Genomic DNA, 23,707 nt, shown 5'->3' on the forward strand with positions numbered 1-23,707 from the left:
TCTGGGTGTGATGCATGTCCCCCTGGGGATGGAAACGTCGGGTCTGGGTGTGATGCATGTCCCCCCGGGGATGGGAACGTCGGGTCTGGGTGTGATGCATGTCCCCCTGGGGATGGAAACGTTGGGTCTGGGTGTGATGCATGTCCCCCCGGGGATGGGAACGTCGGGTCTGGGTGGGATGCATGTCCCCCCGGGGATGGGAACGTCGGGTCTGGGTGTGATGCATGTCCCCCAGGGGATGGGAACGTTGGGTGTGATGCATCTCCCCCCGGGGATGGGAATGTCGCGTCTGGGTGTGATGCATCTCCCCCCGGGGGTGGGAACGTCGGGTCTGGGTGTGATGCATGTCCCCCTGGGGATGGAAACGTAGGGTCTGGGTGTGGTGCATGTCCCCCCGGGGATGGGAACGTCAGGTCTGGGTGTGGTGCATATCCCTCCGGGGATGGGAACGTCGGGTCTGGGTGTGATGCATGTCCCCCCGGGGATGGGAACGTCGGGTCTGGGTGTGATGCATGTCCCCCGGGGATGGGAACGTCGGGTCTGCGTGTGGTGCATGTCCCCCCGGGGATTGGAACGTCGGTCTGGGTGTGGTGCATGTCCCCCCGGGGATGGGAACGTCGGGTCTGGTTGTGATGCATGTCCCCCCGGGGATGGGAACTTCGGGTCTGGGTGTGGTGCATCTCCCCTCCGGGGATGGGAACGTCGGGTCTGGGTGTGGTGCATGTCCCCCCCGGGGATGGAAACGTCGGGTCTGGGTGTGATGCATGTCCCCCACGGTGATGGGTACGTCGGGTCTGGGTGTGATGCATGTCCCCCCGGGGATGGAAACTTCGGGTCTGGGTGTGATGCATGTCCCCCCTGGGATGGGAACGTCGGGTCTGAGTGTGATGCATGTCCCCCCCGGGGATGGGAACGTCGGGTCTGGGTGTGATGCATGTCCCCCCGGGGATGGGAATGTCGGGTCTGCGTGTGATGTATGTTCCCCCGGGGATGGAAACGTCGGGTCTGGGTGTGATGTATGTTCCCCCGGGGATGGGAACGTCGGGTCTGGGTGTGATGCATGTCCCCCCGGGGATGGAAACTTCGGGTCTGGGTGTGATGCATGTCCCCCCTGGGATGGGAACGTCGGGTCTGGGTGTGATGCATCTCCCCTCCGGTAATGGGAACGTCGGGTCTGGGTGTGATGCATGTCCCCCCGGGGATGGGAATGTCGGGTCTGCGTGTGATGTATGTTCCCCCGGGGATGGGAACATCGTGTCTGGGTGTGATGCATGTCCCCCCGGGGATGGGAACGTCGGGTCTGGGTGTGGTGCATCTCCCCCCGGTGATAGAAACTTCGGGTCTGGATGTGATGCACGTCCCCCCGCGGATGGGAACGTCGGGTATGGGTGTGATGCAAGTCCCCCCGGTGATGGGAACGTTGGGTCTGGGTGTGATGCATGTCCCCCCGGGGATGGGAACGTCGGGTCTGGGTGTGATGCATGTCCCCCCGGGGATGGGAACGTCGGGTCTGGGTGTGATGCATGTCCTCCTGGGGTTGGAAACGTCGGGTCTGGGTGTGATGCATGTCCCCCCGGGGATGGGAACGTCGGGTCTGGGTGTGATGCATGTCCCCCCGGGGATGGAAACGTCGGGTCTGGGTGTGGTGCATGTCCCCCTGGGAATGGAATTGTCGGGTCTGGGTGTGATGCATGTCCCCCCAGGGATGGCAACATCGGGTATGGGTGTGGTGCATGTCCCCCCGTGGATGGGAACGTAGGGTCTGGGTGTGGTGCATGTCCCCCCGGGGATGGGAACGTCGGGTCTGGGTGTGATGCATGTCCCCCTGTGGATGGAAACGTCGGGTCTGGGTGTGGTGCATCTCCCCCCCGTTGATGGAAACGTCGGGTCTGGGTTTGGTGCATCTCCCCTCCGGTGATGGGAACGTTGGGTCTGGGTGTGATGCATGTTCCCCTTGGGATTGGAACGTCGGTCTGGGTGTGATGCATCTCCCCCGTGGATGGAAACGTCGGGTCTGGGTGTGATGCATGTCCCCCCGTGGATGGAAACGTCAGGTCTGGGTGTGATGCATGTCCCCCCGGGGATGGAAACGTCGGTCTGGGTGTGATGCATCTCCCCCGGGGATGGAAACGTCGGGTCTGGGTGTGATGCATGTCCTCCCGGGGATGGGAACGTCGGGTCTGGGTGTGATGCATGTCCCCCCGGGATGGGAATGTCGGGTCTGGGTGTGGTGCATCTCCCCCCGGGGATGGTAATGTCGGGTCTGGGTGTGATGCATGTCCCCCCGGGGATGGGAACGTTGGGTCTGGGTGTGATGCATGTCCCCCCGTGGATGGAAACGTCGGGTCTGGGTGTGGTGCATCTCCTCCCGGAGATGGGAACGTCGGGTCTGGGTGTGATGCATGTTCCCCTGGGGATTGGAACGTCGGTCTGGGTGTGGTGCATCTCCCCTCCGGTAATGGGAACGTCAGGTCTGGGAGCAATGCATGTCCCCCCGGGGGTGGGAACGTCGGGTCAGGGTGTGATGCATGTCCCCTGGGGATTGGAACGTCGGTCTGGGTGTGGTGCATGTCCCCCCAGGGATGGCAACATCGGGTATGGGTGTGGTGCATGTCCCCCCGTGGATGGGAACGTAGGGTCTGGGTGTGGTGCATGTCCCCCCGGGGATGGGAACGTCGGGTCTGGGTGTGATGCATGTGCCCCTGTGGATGGAAAAGTCGGGTCTGGGTGTGGTGCATCTCCCCCCCGGTGATGGAAACGTCGGGTCTGGGTTTGGTGCATCTCCCCTCCGGTGATGGGAACGTTGGGTCTGGGTGTGATGCATGTTCCCCCGTGGATGGAAACGTCGGGTCTGGGTGTGATGCATGTCCCCCCGTGGATTGAAAAGTCGGGTCTGGGTGTGATGCATGTCCCCCCGTGGATTGAAACGTCGGGTCTGGGTGTGATGCATGTTCCCCTAGGGATTGGAACGTCGGTCTGGGTGTGATGCATCTCCCCCCGTGGATGGAAACGTCGGGTCTGGGTGTGATGCATGTCCCCCCGGGGATGGGAACGTCGGGTCTGGGTGTGATGCATGTCCCCCCAGGGATGGAAACGTCGGGTCTGGGTGTGATGTATGTCCCCCCGGGGATGGGAACGTCGGGTCTGGGTGTGATGCATCTCCCCCCGTGGATGGAAACGTCGGGTCTGGGTGTGATGCATGTCCCCCCGGGGATGGAAACGTCGGTCTGGGTGTGATGCATCTCCCCCGGGGATGGAAACGTCAGGTCTGGGTGTGATGCATGTGACTCCCGGGGATGGGAACGTCGGGTCTGGGTGTGATGCATGTCCCCCCGGGGATGGGAATGTCGGGTCTGGGTGTGATGCATGTCCCCCCGGGGATGGGAACGTTGGGTCTGGGTGTGATGCATGTCCCCCCGTGGATGGAAACGTCGGGTCTGGGTGTGGTGCATCTCCCCCCGGGGATGGGAACGTCGGGTCTGGGTGTGATGCATGTTCCCCTGGGGATTGGAACGTCGGGTCTGGGTGTGATGCATGTCCCCCCCGGGGATGGGAACGTCGGGTCTGGGTGTGATGCATGTCCCCCCGGGGATGGAAACGTCGGTCTGGGTGTGATGCATCTCCCCCGGGGATGGAAACGTCAGGTCTGGGTGTGATGCATGTGACTCCCGGGGATGGGAACGTCGGGTCTGGGTGTGATGCATGTCCCCCCGGGGATGGGAATGTCGGGTCTGGGTGTGATGCATGTCCCCCCGGGGATGGGAACGTTGGGTCTGGGTGTGATGCATGTCCCCCCGTGGATGGAAACGTCGGGTCTGGGTGTGGTGCATCTCCCCCCGGGGATGGGAACGTCGGGTCTGGGTGTGATGCATGTTCCCCTGGGGATTGGAACGTCGGGTCTGGGTGTGATGCATGTCCCCCCCGGGGATGGGAACGTCGGGTCTGGGTGTGATGCATGTCCCCCCCGGGGATGGAAACGTCGGGTCTGGGTGTGATGCATGTCCCCCCCGGGGATGGGAACGTCGGGTCTGGGTGTAGTGCATGCAGTTTATTCTTGTATACCTTTACTTACCAAGAACAAATCTATTTTGTTCTTAAACATGCATTATCTATTTTATCTGCCATCATAGTCAATCCCACATTGTGACTGCCCTTACTGTAAAGACTACTTTGTTGCTGATGAATCTTCTTCCTACAATCTCAGGAGGTGTCCCTGTATTCATTATGTGAGTGATTCTCACCCCTCTCAAAATAATCCTGAAATTCCAAGCACACATTGACACTTATCTTATATCTGTCTCCTCTCAGACACCTTATTTCTAATGTACCCAATTCCAATCTGGATAGTCTTTGCACATAGACTGTGCAAAAAAAGCAGAGGCGGCACTCAAACGGTGGTGAGAAGCCATAACTGACAAACCCAGTTCTTTGTAATATACTGGAGTGCACAAGTGACATTCTTGTTTGATAAAACTGAATAGTGCAAATAAGTGTGTTAATATTATAACACAAATAGGTGAATGTGATACAATAATAATTTAAGGATTGTGAATATACCAATAAATCAAGACCTATACTCTTCCACTCAGACGCTGGAGCCGGATATGTCTCGCAATATCCACAAACGACTTGTGTTCACACAGCAGGAGAGCGGGGACATGTGCCATGGAGAAGGAAGACAGAAAAGGCCAGCATAGAGTATTACAGCAAGGAAAGGTGAGTATATATATATATATATGTGTTTCTGTTTATACTGTATATAGGTTTCAGGTTTCAAGCTCCAAATTCAATACTCACAAACCCGCAGTAATAATGGGCAGGCCCCTCCTGTGGCGCAGCATCTAAGGGCATACTTGATTTCATCGCCTGGATTTTGCCTCCAGTATATAGCACTATACTGTGACGTTGGATGTAGCAGGACATATCCATGCAAGTTCTCCATTTCTCACATATTATGTCCCATTACTGGGTCTCGCTTGCCCACGATTATAAACAGACAGTGCTCCAAGTGCAACTCCTCAGCATATTATTATCACACGGCGCATGTCACTTGTAGACTTATATATGCATTTATATTTACACTGTTACACAGTCTTAGGCTTGCGCTGCGGGGACCAAAGCGGCCCCTCAAAGGGGCGGGGCCGCTGCGAGGGGCGGGGCCGCTGCGAGGGGCGGGGCCGCTGCGAGGGGCGGGGCCGCTGCGAGGGGCTGGGGACGCTGCGAGGGGCGGGGCCGCTGCGAGGGGGCGGGGCCGCTGCGAGGGGCGGGGCCGCTGCGAGGGGCGGCCGCGGCGCAGCGAGTTTTTCAGGCAGACGTTTAAATTGTAATCAGCTCTAGCGAAGTAGGGCTAAGCCATGCCCCCGGCGGATCAGCCAATGAGGGAGAACCTGCCGGGTGACGTCATGGCCGCGCCCTGTCACGCCCCCCTGTCTTTTCCCCTGCAGCTCTCTGCAGACCGGGGAACTCGCTGCACGCGCCACCAGCCCGGCAGGCGCGCGTGCAGGCACCGGGGCCGCAGCCTTACACACCTATCACTAACATTCACACCCATGCCGTGAGAATAGCCCAGTTATGCATTTAGTTTAAAGGTTTTATAGCGCACTTTATTTCCCAGTTTATATTGAATTCCATACAATGCCTGTATTTACTGTATTTACTGCCTAAATGTAAGCCTTGATTTTGGAGGGGCAATTTTTGGGTATAAATATCTTTCAAAGTACATTGTGCACCATCATTGTTTTTCTCTTCTGGGTCACTGGAATGAGTCAGATACCTGCACTCTCCACAGTTTTGGAGATGCCCATTATTACTGCTGGTTTGTGAGTATTGAATTGAGATTTAAATCTGCATACACTGGCGACACACTTTATTCGAGCTCGGCTAGTCCCACGAATTCGGGTATACCCGGGTGTATTGAGGTTTGTGACTGTTTTCTGCCCGAGTGCATTGAGGTATTTCAGGCAGGGATTGAAGCATTTTATTCCCGCTGGCTGCAATACTGCACAGTATATATATATATATACTGCATTACAATTCATGAATTTATGCCATCTGGTAGACACGCGAAGCATTGCAGCCTATTAAATCCTAATCATTATCATTTAACAGATCAGCCGCCCGTCAGCCAGGCATGAACCCAGGCTGGGAAGGCAAACGCAACGGGGCTTGTCAGAGGTGAGGAGCGGCGCATTCCAGGTATCTGCCAGGTACATACCGGGTATTTGCTCGAATAAAGTGTGTCGGTGCAGTATACCCCCTGTCCTTGCAATACTACTCTATGCTGGTCTTTCTGTCTTCCTTCTCCATTGTACTTGTCCCCCGCTCTCCTGCTGTGAGTCTTTGCACATAAGTCAGACCTCGCATCCCTCTACACTTTTTCCAGTTCTATAATATTTTTGTGGTACTCCATATTTGAGATGTAGTCATACTATGGATTTATACAGGGGTAATATTATCCTCTTATCCTTTTCATATATGCTCTGTTTTACACATGTGTAGCGGTCATGTAAAATGCCTACAGTCATCTCTCCTGTTGGCAGTAAGGCCTGGTAAGTGTGGGCATGCCAGCAGTAATTATGGAGGTTTGCCCTCACACCCTGGTGGGGTGCCCTGTGTATGGATGGGAGTGGTCACATGCTCTGACTCCATGGTTAGTGATGTCAGAGGTGTGTCAGCCTCAGAAGTTACATAAGGCACAGCACTGTGTCTAAAAGTTAGTTCTAGTGCTAGTTAGTGGAGGAAGGAGTTCCAAGTCTAGCAGGAGTGCTAGAGGAGTAGTCTGAGAGGAGTTCAAGTTCTGCCAGAGTGTTAGTTATGTTATAGTAACTCCAGAGGAGACTGTGTCCAGGGACCTGGCACAGGGCAGTGATCCCTGCGGGGATAGGGAATCCCTATTAAGGAGAGTATCACCTTTGAAGGGAAGCAGAGTGAATAATCATGAGAGGCTAGATCTCAACTGCGAGGGGCAGCTAGCCCACATCACTCAATAAAGATGTGTTCATTCAGAAACCCTCTCGTGTACATGTGTGGAATGAGTGTACAGAGAGGAGCACCACGGAGGAGTTCCTCAACAGGATCATCCCCTTGCGGACGCAGGGACCCTGATGAGGTGGAGGCGCTGCACTGGAACTAGGTGAGACTCAGCACACTACCTCAGCTGCCTGTCTGGACGGGTCCTCCCCACACACCATCATGCGGGAGACTCAGGAGTCCTGTTGCCAACAGGTGCACCACCAGACACTACCACACTGTAATGGGGGCCGGTTAGACCACAGGGGCCAATGTGAGATTGGGTGGGTCAGGCCGGGCCAGAAATACCGTTACACATGGTAATATCATGGTAGTCTTTGCTGCTACTGCCTGACACTGGGCACTATTTCTAAGCCAGCTCCGAATCCTTCTCCAAAAAGGATTCACCTAATTTTGTCCAGTAAGTTTGTGCGTAACCTGCTCCCAGTTTATAGTTGCTACCCAAACAAAATAAATAGGTCTCTACAGTACGGGCAGTGAAAACACAGAATGTAGTAGTTCTGAAGGCTGGTCAAAGTAAGTGAAAACAAGTTTAAAAAGTGTTTAAAACTGGGAGGTGCAGAGAATCGATAAAAAAACCATCCCAACTACTCCAGGAATCCTCGTAGAAATGGAATAGACTCGGCTGCTCATTTCCCACAGCGAGGAGCCTGTGTCAGGGAGATTGGACTGTACCTGTACTGAGTGCATGCGCTCCACTTCCTTCTGCACCTGAAACAGACATATAATCATTACTATCCTGTGCCGCTTCTCTTCATGTAACACACACACACACACACACACACACACACACACACACACACACACACACACACACACACACACACACACACACACACTACAGTACCCATATGGGCCACAAATAACACTGGGAAGAACACAGATGTGCTATTCCCCCTTTTTGTGTAGAGAGGTCTTCAAGGAAGTTGGATTACAACTAGATGTGTCTCTGGGTGAGAAGACTACACACCTTACCAGCACCATAAGCCACCCACGGCTACACAGAATGAAACACTGGGTGCGGTCACATGTACCGATACCGCTTCAATAGAACGGTCCATATGTACAAATTGCTCTGGCACACCAGTCTTATAACAGGACAGGAAGGGTGGATATTAACAATCTACCAAAGAAAAAGAACCCAGCTTGGAAAGCACTCGGATACCATAAGGTGGGTATATGAATTACAATTAAAAATAATTTTTAATAAGATCCAAGTTTAAAATAAAGTGTACAAAAAGACAAAATCATCACAACACAAGACTAGAGAAATTGCCTAGCTGAGGGTGTATCGAGACAATTGAGACTATATATGTTACAGAGTTCTGCACAATAAGAGAACCACTGACAGATGTGAGAATTAATAAGACAATGCTGACGCAGCGGGTAATAGAGTCGCAGATTATTCAAGGTGGTGAAAATAGTTCTTGTGACCTTATTGTGTAGGTGCTTGTCACGTGAGACCAGCACTTTTACACCGAAACCACCGGGATCACCAGCACCAGGCAGGACAAGGGTGTGGAATAAAATGGGGTTTATTCTGGCAGCCAGCAGACAAAACAAAGATGTACAAACAAGATACAATAACAACTGGGGGCCTGGGGAGGAGACTCTAGCCTCGCTCGGTGCAGGGGCCTGGGGAGCAGACTCTAGCCTCGCTAGGTGCAGGGGCCTGGGGAGGAGTCTCTAGCCTCGCTAGGTGCAGGGGCCTGGGGAGGAGTCTCTAGCCTCGCTAGGTGCAGGGGCCTGGGGAGGAGTCTCTAGCCTCTCTAGGTGCAGGGGCCTGGGGAGGAGTCTCTAGCCTCGCTAGGTGCAGGGGCCTGGGGAGCAGACTCTAGCCTCGCTGGGTGCAGGGGCCTGGGGAGCAGACTCTAGCCTCGCTGGGTGCAGGGGCCTGGGGAGGAGACTCTAGCCTCGCTGGGTGCAGGGGCCTGGGGAGGAGACTCTAGCCTCGCTAGGTGCAGGGGCCTGGGGAGGAGACTCTCGCCTCGCTGGGTGCAGGGGCCTGGGGAGCAGACTCTAGCCTTGCTAGGTGCAGAGGCCTGGGGAGGAGTCTCTAGCCTCGCTAGGTGCAGGGGCCTGGGGAGCAGACTCTAGCCTCGCTGGGTGCAGGGGCCTGGGGAGCAGACTCTAGCCTCGCTAGGTGCAGGGGCCTGGGGAGGAGTCTCTAGCCTCGCTAGGTGCAGGGGCCTGGGGAGCAGACTCTAGCCTCGCTGGGTGCAGGGGCCTGGGGAGCAGACTCTAGCCTCGCTAGGTGCAGGGGCCTGGGGAGGAGTCTCTAGCCTCACTAGGTGCAGGGGCCTGGGGAGCAGACTCTAGCCTCGCTAGGTGCAGGGGCCTGGGGAGCAGACTCTAGCCTCGCTGGGTGCAGGGGCCTGGGGACTAGATACTAGCCTCGCTAGGTGCAGGGGCCTGGGGAGGAGACTCTAGCCTCGCTAGGTGCAGGAGCCTGTGGAGCAGACTCTCGCCTCGCTAGGTGCAGGGGCCTGGGGAGGAGACTCTCGCCTCGCCTCGCTGGGTGCAGGGGCCTGGGGAGGAGACTCTCGCCTCGCTAGGTGCAGGGGCCTGGGGAGGAGACTCTCGCCTCGCCTCGCTGGGTGCAGGGGCCTGGGGAGGAGACTCTAGCCTCGCTGGGTGCAGGGGCCTGGGGAGCAGACTCTAGCCTCGCTAGGTGCAGGGGCCTGGGGAGGAGAATCTAGCCTCGCTAGGTGCAGGGGCCTGGGGAGGAGACTCTAGCCTCGCTAGGTGCAGGGGCCTGGTTCAAGAAGGCTTGTCCTGTCCGCTTCTCATCCAGGATATCAGAGGGCTGATCACACAGCAGAGCCCCTGATATGTATCTCCTGCTGAGGCTGTGCCAGGAGGATTTGCCGATCCGAGACTGTCTTCCTCTCCCTGATCCTAAAGACCGGATGTGACGTAGACCCGTCCGGAAGTGACGTGACCTGCCAAAACGGAGGATCAACCAGCTACAGAACTGTGGGGAGAGAATTCTGAGATGGGGAAGCGGCACGAAATACCACATCCACGGCGCGAGTCGACCTCAGGCGCCCAACACCATTTATGTGTCCATTGTATATGTACACAATTTGAGTACATAGATGAACAACATATATTTTAAAGATACATTTTATATTGGTCTGCGCAATCGGTTTCTCCTTTTTCCCAGAGATCCACTACTAACAATACATCCTGATCCAGACACCCGGATACTATTTTCTCTGCACATTTCCTTTGACCACACGAAGTAGGCACTTCGAAAGAGCCAAGACCCCATTCCTTCCAAGATTGTATGACAATAGTACACTATATCTGTTCCTTTCTTTTTTGGGGGTGATCCTGATATTTATGCTCCCTCTGGTAGTCCTCTGAGGGATTCTCCACACTCCTTCCCAGAGTGTCTCAGATGCCCTCTGAAGGTAGATCTGATTGTCTGATCAGCAGCATCCCTTATATAGCCCTCTGTGGCTCTCCGTTGCATGGGAGGGGGCTGCTGGACAATGAGCATGGATTACGTTGGTGCCACAACAGCCAGAGGGCGTGCTAAGAACCCATCCCTGATTGTTCACTATTTCTCACTCACCAAAATGTCTGTAACACCTCCACGCTCCTAAACATTGTCTCAATACACTTATCTGCAGGAACCTCTGCTAATGAAATCAGAGTTCCCTCAATACAAATGTACACATAATCCAATTAACACTTTACAGGGCTGACTCCCAAATCACATCACACAGAACATAAACACTTTACCTCATATTATTTGATCAACTAGACTTGGGGATTTCTGGAATATATTCTCACATATATAGTGCATTATACATTCCCTGTTCTCCCCCAAATACTAAATACATTTAGTTGCTATAAGCCTTACACAGGTGGCCAAGTTACATGGATTTAGGGGTAGCTAGCTGGGCTTCATCCCAGTTTTGTGATGCCAGCTACCCATACCGTAACAATGCTATATTAAGTTACAGCTACAAAGAAAGTGGCAATAGTGTGGCCTAATGCTTTTACTTCACTGTACTTACTAAGGGGCTGGTTACAAGTATCCCACGGCAGGGGGTTAATGTGACGGAAAGGGGGTAACCAGGCTCTCAATAAAGGTCAAACCCATGAATGGTTACCCCTGATCCGTATATGGGGGTTCAGGAGTGTTAGCTCTTGTGCCCAGTAATGCTCTATGTATAAACTGTACTTTGCGTTAATAAAGAATGTTTGTTTTTTTACCTTTCCAGGCATGTCAGCGAGCAGGGATTATTAGGGCATGAGTTTCACGTGGCGAGGAGGGAAATATTTTCTATGTCCGGCTCCAGCGAAAGTATAAGGAGCCGGGAGATTGTGTCCAAGCGTTTTTTGAAACAACTTTTATGCTGATGTCTGTTAGGGAGCACGTAGAGCTCTGGGAAGGAACGTGCAGATAGTTTCAATAAAACAAAAAACACAAGAGGGACTTAGACATATTTTGGATAACATTTTATTAACCTGATATACTGTATAAAGGTGCATATATTTATATATTCTGTAGCCACAGGGTATATGCTACTGTAGATATAAGAATGGCCAGATAGCTGAACTCATCCCCCTTTGGAAGCACAACACGTCCTTTTATCTTTTCTTAACTTTATTGTGGGAGTTACAGAAATGAAAGGTTCCTGTGGGTGTTGTTGTGTGGGTAGAGAGGGGTTCTCTGTGTGTTGTGTGGGTAGAGAGGGGTTCTCTGTGTGCTGTGTGGGTAGAGAGGGGTTCTCTGTGTGTTGTGTGGGTAGAGAGGGGTTCTCTGTGTGTTGTGTGGGTAGACAGGGGGGCTTCTCTGTGTGTTGTGTGGGTAAACAGGGCTTCTCTGTGTGTTGTGTGGGTAGAGAGGGCTTCTCTGTGTGTTGTGTGGGTAGAGAGGGCTTCTCTGTGTGTTGTATGGGTAGAGAGGGCTTCTCTGTGTGTTGTGTGGGTAGAGAGGGCTTCTCTGTGTGTTGTGTAGGTAGAGAGGGCTTCTCTGTGTGTTGTGTGGGTAGAGAGGGCTTCTCTGTGTGTTGTGTGGGTAGAGAGGGCTTCTCTGTGTGTTGTGTGGGTAGAGAGGGCTTCTCTGTGTGTTGTGTGGATAGAGAGGGCTTCTCTGTGTGTTGTGTGGGTAGAGAGGGCTTCTCTGTGTGTTGTGTGGGTAGAGAGGGCTTCTCTGTGTGTTGTGTGGGTAGAGAGGGCTTCTCTGTGTGTTGTGTGGGTAGAGAGGGCTTCTCTGTGTGTTGTGTGGGTAGAGAGGGCTTCTCTGTGTGTTGTGTAGGTAGAGAGGGCTTCTCTGTGTGTTGTGTGGGTAGAGAGGGCTTCTCTGTGTGTTGTGTGGATAGAGAGGGGTTCTCTGTGTGTTGTGTGGGTAGAGAGGGCTTCTCTGTGTGTTGTGTGGGTAGAGAGGGCTTCTCTGTGTGTTGTGTGGGTAGAGAGGGCTTCTCTGTGTGTTGTGTGGGTAGAGAGGGCTTCTCTGTGTGTTGTGTGGGTAGAGAGGGCTTCTCTATGTGTTGTGTGGGTAGAGAGGGCTTCTCTGTGTGTTGTGTGGGTAGAGAGGGCTTCTCTGTGTGTTGTGTGGGTAGAGAGGGCTTCTCTATGTGTTGTGTGGGTAGAGAGGGCTTCTCTGTGTGTTGTGTGGGTAGAGAGGGCTTCTCTGTGTGTTGTGTGGGTAGAGAGGGCTTCTCTGTGTGTTGTGTGGGTAGAGAGGGCTTCTCTGTGTGTTGTGTGGGTAGAGAGGGCTTCTCTGTGTGTTGTGTGGGTAGAGAGGGCTTCTCTGTGTGTTGTGTGGGTAGAGAGGGCTTCTCTGTGTGTTGTGTGGGTAGAGAGGGCTTCTCTGTGTGTTGTGTGGGTAGAGAGAGCTTCTCTGTGTGTTGTGTGGGTAGAGAGGGCTTCTCTGTGTGTTGTGTGGGTAGAGAGGATACACAGAGAGGATAACGAGGCCACAGAATGATCCACATGTTTATCTATACAGAATGCACACCGAGGCCACAGAATGACTCCACATGTTTATCTATACAGAATGCATACCGAGGCCACAGAATGATCCACATGTTTATCTATACAGAATGCACACCGAGGCCACAGAATGATCCACATGTTTATCTATACAGAATGCACAACGAGGCCACAGAATGATCCACGTGCTTATCTATACAGAATGCACACCGAGGCCACAGAAAGACTCCACATGCTTATCTATACAGAATAGATACCGAGGCCACAGAATGATCCACGTGTTTATCTATACAGAATGCACACCGAGGCCACAGAATGACTCCACATGTTTATCTATACAGAATAGATACCGAGGCCACAGAATGATCCACGTGTTTATCTATACAGAATAGATACCGAGGCCACAGAATGATCCACGTGCTTATCTATACAGAATGCACACCGAGGCCACAGAATGATCCACATGTTTATCTATACAGAATGCATACCGAGGCCACAGAATGATCCACATGTTTATCTATACAGAATGCATACCAAGGCCACAGAATGATCCACATGTTTATCTATACAGAATGCATACCGAGGCCACAGAATGATCCACATGTTTATCTATACAGAATGCACACCGAGGCCACAGAATGATCCACATGCTTATCTATACAGATTGCACACCGAGGCCACAGAATGATCCACATGTTTATCTATACAGAATGCACACCGAGGCCACAGAATGATCCACATGTTTATCTATACAGAATGCATACCGAGGCCACAGAATGATCCACATGTTTATCTATACAGAATGCATACCGAGGCCACAGAATGATCCACATGTTTATCTATACAGAATGCATACCGAGGCCACAGAATGATCCACATGTTTATCTATACAGAATAGATACCGAGGCCACAGAATGATCCACATGTTTATCTATACAGAATGCACACCGAGGCCACAGAATGATCCACGTGTTTATCTATACAGAATGCATACCGAGGCCACAGAATGATCCACGTGCTTATCTATACAGAATGCATACCGAGGCCACAGAATGATCCACGTTTTTATCTATACAGAATGCATACCGAGGCCACAGAATGATCCACGTGCTTATCTATACAGAATGCATACCGAGGCCACAGAATGATCCACATGTTTATCTATACAGAATGCACACCGAGGCCACAGAATGATCCACATGTTTATCTATACAGAATGCACACCGAGGCCACAGAATGATCCACATGTTTATCTATACAGAATGCACACCGAGGCCACAGAAAGACTCCACGTGCTTATTTATACAGAATGCACACCGAGGCCACAGAAAGACTCCACATGTTTATCTATACAGAATGCATACCGAGGCCACAGAATGATCCACATGTTTATCTATACAGAATGCACACCGAGGCCACAGAATGATCCACATGTTTATCTATACAGAATGCACACCGAGGCCACAGAATGATCCACGTGCTTATCTATACAGAATGCACACCAAGGCCACAGAAAGACTCCACATGCTTATCTATACAGAATGAATACCGAGGCCACAGAATGATCCACGTGTTTATCTATACAGAATGCACACCGAGGCCACAGAAAGACTCCACGTGCTTATCTATACAGAATAGATACCGAGGCCACAGAATGATCCACATGTTTATCTATACAGAATGCACACCGAGGCCACAGAATGATCCACGTGTTTATCTATACAGAATGCATACCGAGGCCACAGAATGATCCACGTGCTTATCTATACAGAATGCATACCGAGGCCACAGAATGATCCACGTTTTTATCTATACAGAATGCATACCGAGGCCACAGAATGATCCACGTGCTTATCTATACAGAATGCATACCGAGGCCACAGAATGATCCACATGTTTATCTATACAGAATGCACACCGAGGCCACAGAATGATCCACATGTTTATCTATACAGAATGCACACCGAGGCCACAGAAAGACTCCACGTGCTTATTTATACAGAATGCACACCAAGGCCACAGAAAGACTCCACATGTTTATTTATACAGAATGCACACCGAGGCCACAGAAAGACTCCACATGTTTATCTATACAGAATGCATACCGAGGCCACAGAATAATCCACATGTTTATCTATACAGAATGCACACCGAGGCCACAGAATGATCCACATGTTTATCTATACAGAATAGATACCGAGGCCACAGAATGATCCACATGTTTATCTATACAGAATAGATACCGAGGCCACAGAATGATCCACATGTTTATCTATACAGAATGCACACCGAGGCCACAGAATGATCCACATGTTTATCTATACAGAATGCATACCGAGGCCACAGAAAGACTCCACGTGCTTATCTATACAGAATAGATACTGAGGTCACAGAATGATCCACGTGTTTATCTATACAGAATAGATACCGAGGCCACAGAATGATCCACGTGTTTATCTATACAGAATGCACACCGAGGCCACAGAATGATCCACATGTTTATCTATACAGAATGCATACCGAGGCCACAGAATGATCCACATGTTTATCTATACAGAATAGATACAGAGGCCACAGAATGATCCACATGTTTATCTATACAGAATGCATACCGAGGCCAGAGAATGATCCACATGTTTATCTATACAGAATAGATACAGAGGCCACAGAATGATCCACATGTTTATCTATACAGAATGCATACCGAGGCCACAGAATGATCCACATGTTTATCTATACAGAATGCACACGAGGCCACAGAATGATCCACATGTTTATCTATACAGAATGCACACCGAGGCCACAGAAAGACTCCACGTGTTTATCTATACAGAATAGATACCGAGGCCACAGAATGATCCACGTGTTTATCTATACAGAATGCACACCGAGGCCACAGAATGACTCCACGTGCTTATCTATATAGAATGCACACCGAGGCCACAGAATGATCCACATGTTTATCTATACAGAATGCATACCGAGGCCACAGAATGATCCACATGTTTATCTATACAGAATAGATACCGAGGCCACAGAATGATCCACATGTTTATCTATACAGAATGCATACCGAGGCCACAGAATGATCCACCTGTTTATCTATACAGAATGCATACCGAGGCCACAGAATGATCCACATGTTTATCTATACAGAAGGCATACCGAGGCCACAGAATGATCCACATGTTTATCTATACAGAATAGATACCGAGGCCACAGAATGGTCCACATGTTTATCTATACAGAATGCATACCGAGGCCACAGAATGATCCATGTGCTTATCTATACAGAATGCACACCGAGGCCACAGAATGATCCACGTGCTTATCTATACAGAATGCACACAGAGGCCAGAGAATGATCCACGTGTTTATCTATACAGAATGCATACTGAGGCCACAGAAAGATCCACATGTTTATCTATACAGAATGCATACCGAGGCCACAGAATGATCCACATGTTTATCTATACAGAATGCACACGAGGCCACAGAAAGACTCCACGTGTTTATCTATACAGAATAGATACCGAGGCCACAGAATGATCCACGTGTATATCTATACAGAATGCACACCGAGGCCACAGAATGACTCCACGTGCTTATCTATACAGAATGCACACCGAGGCCACAGAATGATCCACATGTTTATCTATACAGAATGCATACCGAGGCCACAGAATGATCCACATGTTTATCTATACAGAATAGATACCGAGGCCACAGAATGATCCACATGTTTATCTATACAGAATGCATACCGAGGCCACAGAATGATCCACATGTTTATCTATACAGAATGCATACCGAGGCCACAGAATGATCCACATGTTTATCTATACAGAATGCACACCGAGGCCACAGAATGATCCACATGTTTATCTATACAGAATAGATACCGAGGCCACAGAATGGTCCACATGTTTATCTATACAGAATGCATACCGAGGCCACAGAATGATCCACGTGCTTATCTATACAGAATGCACACCGAGGCCACAGAATGATCCACGTGCTTATCTATACAGAATGCACACCGAGGCCACAGAATGATCCACATGTTTATCTATACAGAATGCATACCGAGGCCACAGAATGATCCACATGTTTATCTATACAGAATGCATACCGAGGCCACAGAATGATCCACATGTTTATCTATACAGAATGCATACCGAGGCCACAGAATGATCCACATGTTTATCTATACAGAATGCATACCGAGGCCACAGAATGATCCACATGTTTATCTATACAGAATGCACACCGAGGCCACAGAAAGACTCCACGTGTTTATCTATACAGAATAGATACCGAGGCCACAGAATGATCCACATGTTTATCTATACAGAATGCACACCGAGGCCACAGAATGATCCACATGTTTATCTATACAGAATGCATACCGAGGCCACAGAAAGACTCCACGTGCTTATCTATACAGAATGCACACCGAGGCCACAGAATGATCCACAAGTTTATCTATACAGAATGCACACCGAGGCCACAGAATGATCCACGTGTTTATCTATACAGAATGCACACCGAGGCCACAGAATGATCCACATGTTTATCTATACAGAATGCACACCGAGGCCACAGAATGATCCACATGTTTATCTATACAGAATGCATACCGAGGCCACAGAAAGACTCCACGTGCTTATCTATACAGAATGCACACCGAGGCCACAGAATGATCCACATGTGTATCTATACAGAATGCATACCGAAGCCACAGAATGATCCACAAGTTTATCTATACAGAATGCATACCGAGGCCACAGAATGATCCACATGTTTATCTATACAGAATAGATACCGAGGCCACAGAATGATCCACGTGTTTATCTATACAGAATGCACACCGAGGCCACAGAATGATCCACATGTTTATCTATACAGAATGCACACCGAGGCCACAGAAAGACTCCACGTGTTTATCTATACAGAATAGATACCGAGGCCACAGAATGATCCACGTGTTTATCTATACAGAATGCACACCGAGGCCACAGAATGATCCACGTGTTTATCTATACAGAATGCACACCGAGGTCACAGAATGATCCACATGTTTATCTATACAGAATGCACACCGAGGCCACAGAATGATCCACATGTTTATCTATACAGAATGCACACCGAGGCCACAGAATGATCCACATGTTTATCTATACAGAATGCATACCGAGGCCACAGAATGATCCACATGTTTATCTATACAGAATGCACACCGAGGCAACAGAATGATCCACATGTTTATCTATACAGAATAGATACCGAGGCCACAGAATGATCCACATGTGTATCTATACAGAATGCATACCGAGGCCACAGAATGATCCACGTGTTTATCTATACAGAATGCACACCGAGGCCACAGAATGATCCACGTGTTTATCTATACAGAATGCACACCGAGGCCACAGAATGATCCACATGTTTATTTATACAGAATGCACACCGAGGCCACAGAATGATCCACATGTTTATCTATACAGAATAGATACCGAGGCCACAGAATGATCCACATGTTTATCTATACAGAATGCATACCGAGGCCACAGAATGACTCCACATGTTTATCTATACAGAATAGATACCGAGGCCACAGAATGATCCACGTGCTTATCTATACAGAATGCATACCGAGGCCACAGAATGATCCACATGTTTATCTATACAGAATAGATACCGAGGCCACAGAATGATCCACATGTTTATCTATACAGAATTCATACCGAGGCCACAGAATGGTCCACGTGCTTATCTATACAGAATGCACACCGAGGCCACAGAATGATCCACGTGCTTATCTATACAGAATGCACACCGAGGCCACAGAATGATCCACATGTTTATCTATACAGAATAGATACCGAGGCCACAGAATAATCCACATGTTTATCTATACAGAATAAATACCGAGGCCACAGAATGATCCACATGTTTATCTATACAGAATAGATACCGAGGCCACAGAATGATCCACGTGCTTATCTATACAGAATAGGTACCGAGGCCACAGAATGATCCACATGTTTATCTATACAGAATGCACACCGAGGCCACAGAATGATCCACGTGCTTATCTATACAGAATGCATACCGAGGCCACAGAATGATCCACATGTTTATCTATACAGAATGCATACCGAGGCCACAGAATGATCCACATGTTTATCTATACAGAATGCACACCGAGGCCACAGAATGATCCACGTGCTTATCTATACAGAATGCACACCGAGGCCACAGAATGACTCCACATGTTTATCTATACAGAATGCACACCGAGGCCACAGAAAGACTCCACGTGCTTATCTATACAGAATGCATACCGAGGCCACAGAATGATCCACGTGCTTATCTATACAGAATGCACACCGAGGCCACAGAATGATCCACATGTTTATCTATACAGAATGCACACCGAGGCCACAGAATGATCCACATGTTTATCTATACAGAATGCACACCGAGGCCACAGAATGTTCCACATGTTTATCTATACAGAATAGATACTGAGGCCACAGAATGATCCACGTGCTTATCTATACAGAATAGATACCGAGGCCACAGAATGATCCACATGTTTATCTATACAGAATAGATACCGAGGCCACAGAAAGACTCCACATGTTTATCTATACAGAATAGATACCGAGGCCACAGAATGATCCACATGTTTATCTATACAGAATAGATACCGAGGCCACAGAATGATCCACATGTTTATCTATACAGAATGCACACCGAGGCCACAGAATGATCCACGTGCTTATCTATACAGAATGCATACCGAGGCCACAGAATGATCCACATGTTTATCTATACAGAATGCATACCGAGGCCACAGAATGAGCCACATGTTTATCTATACAGAATGCACACCGAGGCCACAGAATGATCCACATGTTTATCTATACAGAATGCACACCGAGGCCACAGAATGATCCACGTTCTTATCTAAACAGAATGCATACCGAGGCCACAGAATGATCCACATGTTTATCTATACAGAATGCACACCGAGGCCACAGAATGATCCACATGCTTATCTATACAGATTAGATACCGAGGCCACAGAATGATCCACATGTTTATCTATACAGAATGCACACCGAGGCCACAGAATGATACACGTGCTTATCTATACAGAATGCACACCGAGGCCACAGAATGATCCACATGTTTATCTATACAGAATGCACACCGAGGCCACAGAATGATCCACATGCTTATCTATACAGAATAGATACCGAGGCCACAGAATGATCCACATGTTTATCTATACAGAATGCATACCGAGGCCACAGAATGATCCACATGTTTATCTATACAGAATAGATACCGAGGCCACAGAAAGACTCCACGTGCTTATCTATACAGAATGCATACCGAGGCCACAGAATGATCCACATGTTTATCTATACAGAATGCATACCGAGGCCACAGAAAGACTCCACGTGCTTATTTATACAGAATGCACACCGAGACCACAGAATGATCCACATGCTTATCTATACAGAATGCATACCGAGGCCACAGAAAGACTCCACGTGTTTATCTATACAGAATGCACACCGAGGCCACAGAATGATCCACATGTTTATCTATACAGAATGCACACCGAGGCCACAGAAAGACTCCACGTGCTTATTTATACAGAATGCACACCGAGGCCACAGAAAGACTCCACATGTTTATCTATACAGAATGCACACCGAGGCCACAGAATGATCCACGTGCTTATCTATACAGAATGCATACCGAGGCCACAGAATGATCCACATGTTTATCTATACAGAATGCATACCGAGGCCACAGAATGATCCACATGTTTATCTATACAGAATGCATACCAAGGCCACAGAATGATCCACATGTTTATCTATACAGAATGCATACCGAGGCCACAGAATGATCCACATGTTTATCTATATAGAATGCATACCGAGGCCACAGAATGATCCACATGTTTATCTATACAGAATGCACACCGAGGCCACAGAATGATCCACATGTTTATCTATACAGAATGCACACCGAGGCCACAGAATGATCCACATGTTTATCTATACAGAATGCACACCGAGGCCACAGAATGATCCATGATCCAGAATGTCCATACAGGACAGGCGGTGGTAAATTTGAGAATGTCTTGATTCATTTTAGGCCACCAAAAAGTCCGTTTAATGAGATCTGGCGTCATTTTAAAGCCTGGATGCCCAACAGCTCTAGAGGAATGACCCCAAAGTAACACTTTATGGCGAAAGCGTGGAGCTGCGTATAGACGTCCTTCTGGTACCCTGAACCTGCTGGGAGTATGGGCTTGAGCCTTGGTGATCTCATCCAACACATCGAAGTTGTTAGAAGAAATTATGCATTTGACAGGGAGAATAGGCTCCGAAACTTCCTTGGCTCTGGCCTCAGTGGCGAACTGACGAGAGAGAGCATCTGCTTTAACATTCTTGGTACCCGGAATATAGGAGATGGTGTAGTTGATGCGGGAAAAGAAGTGTGACCAACGGGCTTGGCGGGAACCCAGGCGACGAGCCCCCTCAATATATAACAAATTTTTGTGGTCGGTGAGAATAGCAATAGGTTCTTTGGAACCTTCCAAAAAAATTCCTGGAGAGCCAGTTTTATGGCCAAAAGTTCACGGTTACCGACATCATAATTCTTCTCGGCCGCTGAGAACTTCCGTGAAAAAAAACCACAAGGATGAAGTTTCTCTTGAGGAGAGGTCCTCTGGGAAAGAACTGCGCCAGCTCCTACGTCCGAGGCATCGACCTCCAAGATAAATGGGAGTGAGGTATCCGGATGACGAAGGATGGGGGCAGAGACAAACGCCTTCTTGAGAATCTCAAAGGCGGAGATGGCCTCGGGTGACCAGGATGAGACGTCGGCGCCCTTCTTGGTCAAGTCGGTGATGGCAAGAGCAATAGAAGAATTTTTTTTGATGAACTTCCTGTAACAATTGGCAAAGCCAAGAAAACGCTGCACAGTCTTGCGTGAATTAGGGAGCGGCCAGTCGAGGACCGCCTTCAGCTTCTCTGGGTCCATGGAAAAACCTTGGCTGGATATGATATAGCCCAGGAAGGCAGTAGAAGTCTGGTGGAACAGGCATTTCTCCATCTTGGCGATTAGAAAGAAGCCTGGAAAGCACATGTTTGGTATGTTGAATGTGTTCCTCCAGATTTTTAGAAAAAATGAGGATATCCTCTAAGTAGACTATGATGAAAGTTCCTAATACAGTGGCGACACACTTTATTCTCGCTCGGCTAGTCCAGCGAATTCGGGTATACCCGGGTGTATTCAGGTTTCTGATCGTTTTCTGCCAGAGTGCATTGCGTTATTTTCCCGGCAGGGATTTAAGCATTTTATTCCGGCTGGCTGCAATAATGCAATGCCGTGTAAAAACACATGGTGGCGCTTGCGAGCTGTTCTCTTTGAAGCCGTTCCCTATAATGAATTGTAATGCAGTATATATACTGTATATATATATACTGTATAACAACTACCCTATAACCCCTAAAATACAGTACTGTACACATACAGTACTGTATATGCACATACATAAATGATACTACTGTATGGGCGGTGGGGGCGAGATGTGTTTGCAGCAGAGAGAGATCCGCTGCTCTCTCTCTGCGCAAACATCAGCACATTAAAAATTATTTTAAATACATTTTTATTGATAGTGTAGATGTGCAGGGGGTCTCCGGAGCTGAACCGCGTTGGTTTCAGGTCTGGGGACCCCCTTCTCCCCGAGATACAGCCCCCTTTATGAGGTGCCGGTATCCCTCTGCTCTGCTTGGTTTACAGGCCGCGATCACGTGATCGGGCCCTTTAAACCAAGCAGAGGGATACCGGCACCTCATAAAGGGGGCTGTATCTCGGGGAGCAGGGTGTCCCCAAACCTGAAACCAACGCGGTTCAGCTCCGGAGACCCTCTGCACATCTACACTATCAATAAAAATGTATTTCAAATGTATTTATTGTCATTTATTTATTTAGATTTATTTATTTATTTTTTGGCGGCTGCTGTATGTGAGTTTTTTTTTAATGTGGGTAGTGGGGGTGGGTGAATGGGGTATTAGCCCCAATGGTGCTTGTTTAGGGCTTGCGGGGGGGTAGCGGGAGGGCTTAACCCCTTCATGACCATAGCGGTATTAACTGCTACGGTCGTGAAGGGGTTAAGTGCACCCGCAACCCCCCCGCAAGTCCTAAACTCACACCAAGGGCCAAATACCCCCCTCACCCATCCCCGCTACCCACAATAAAGCGGGCACGGTGGGTTAACCCCTTCATTGCCTTAGCGGCTATCCGCTATGGTAATGAAGCAGCATTTCTGTATTTTTAATAATATTGAGCAGGAGCAGGGGGGTCCCTGAGCATTAATTTCTGGCTCAGGGAACCCCCTGCTCACTGTACAATATTATTAAAATACAGAAATGCTGCTTCTTTACCATAGCGCATAGCCGCTAAGGTAAAGAACGAGTGTTTATTTATATATGTGTTTTATTTATACTGTACATGTGCAGAGGGTCTCCAGAGCAGAACCGTGTTGGTTTCAGGTCTGGGGACCCCCTGCTCCCCGAGATACAGGCCCCTTTAAGGGGTGCCGGTATCCCTCTGCTCTGCTTGGTTTACAGGCCGCGATCACGTGATTGGGCCCTTTAAACCAAGCAGAGGGATACCGGCACCTCATAAA

At 49.5% G+C, this 23,707-nt stretch overlaps 1 protein-coding gene across 2 annotated transcripts in view; it reads right to left on the reverse strand.

The window, feature by feature from the left end:
• Positions 1 to 23,707, reverse strand: part of LOC142467264 (carbonic anhydrase 9-like) — a 255,159-nt gene that overhangs the window by 42,217 nt on the left and 189,235 nt on the right. For both annotated transcript variants that reach the window (XM_075572847.1, XM_075572765.1), the window contains one exon: positions 7,705 to 7,740. In XM_075572847.1, the coding sequence (XP_075428962.1) occupies positions 7,705 to 7,740 (36 nt within the window). The remainder of the gene's footprint in view (positions 1 to 7,704; positions 7,741 to 23,707) is intronic.

The sequence above is a fragment of the Ascaphus truei genome, chromosome 1 (genome assembly GCF_040206685.1).
Source record: "Ascaphus truei isolate aAscTru1 chromosome 1, aAscTru1.hap1, whole genome shotgun sequence".
Classification (NCBI taxonomy): Eukaryota; Metazoa; Chordata; class Amphibia; order Anura; family Ascaphidae; genus Ascaphus; species Ascaphus truei.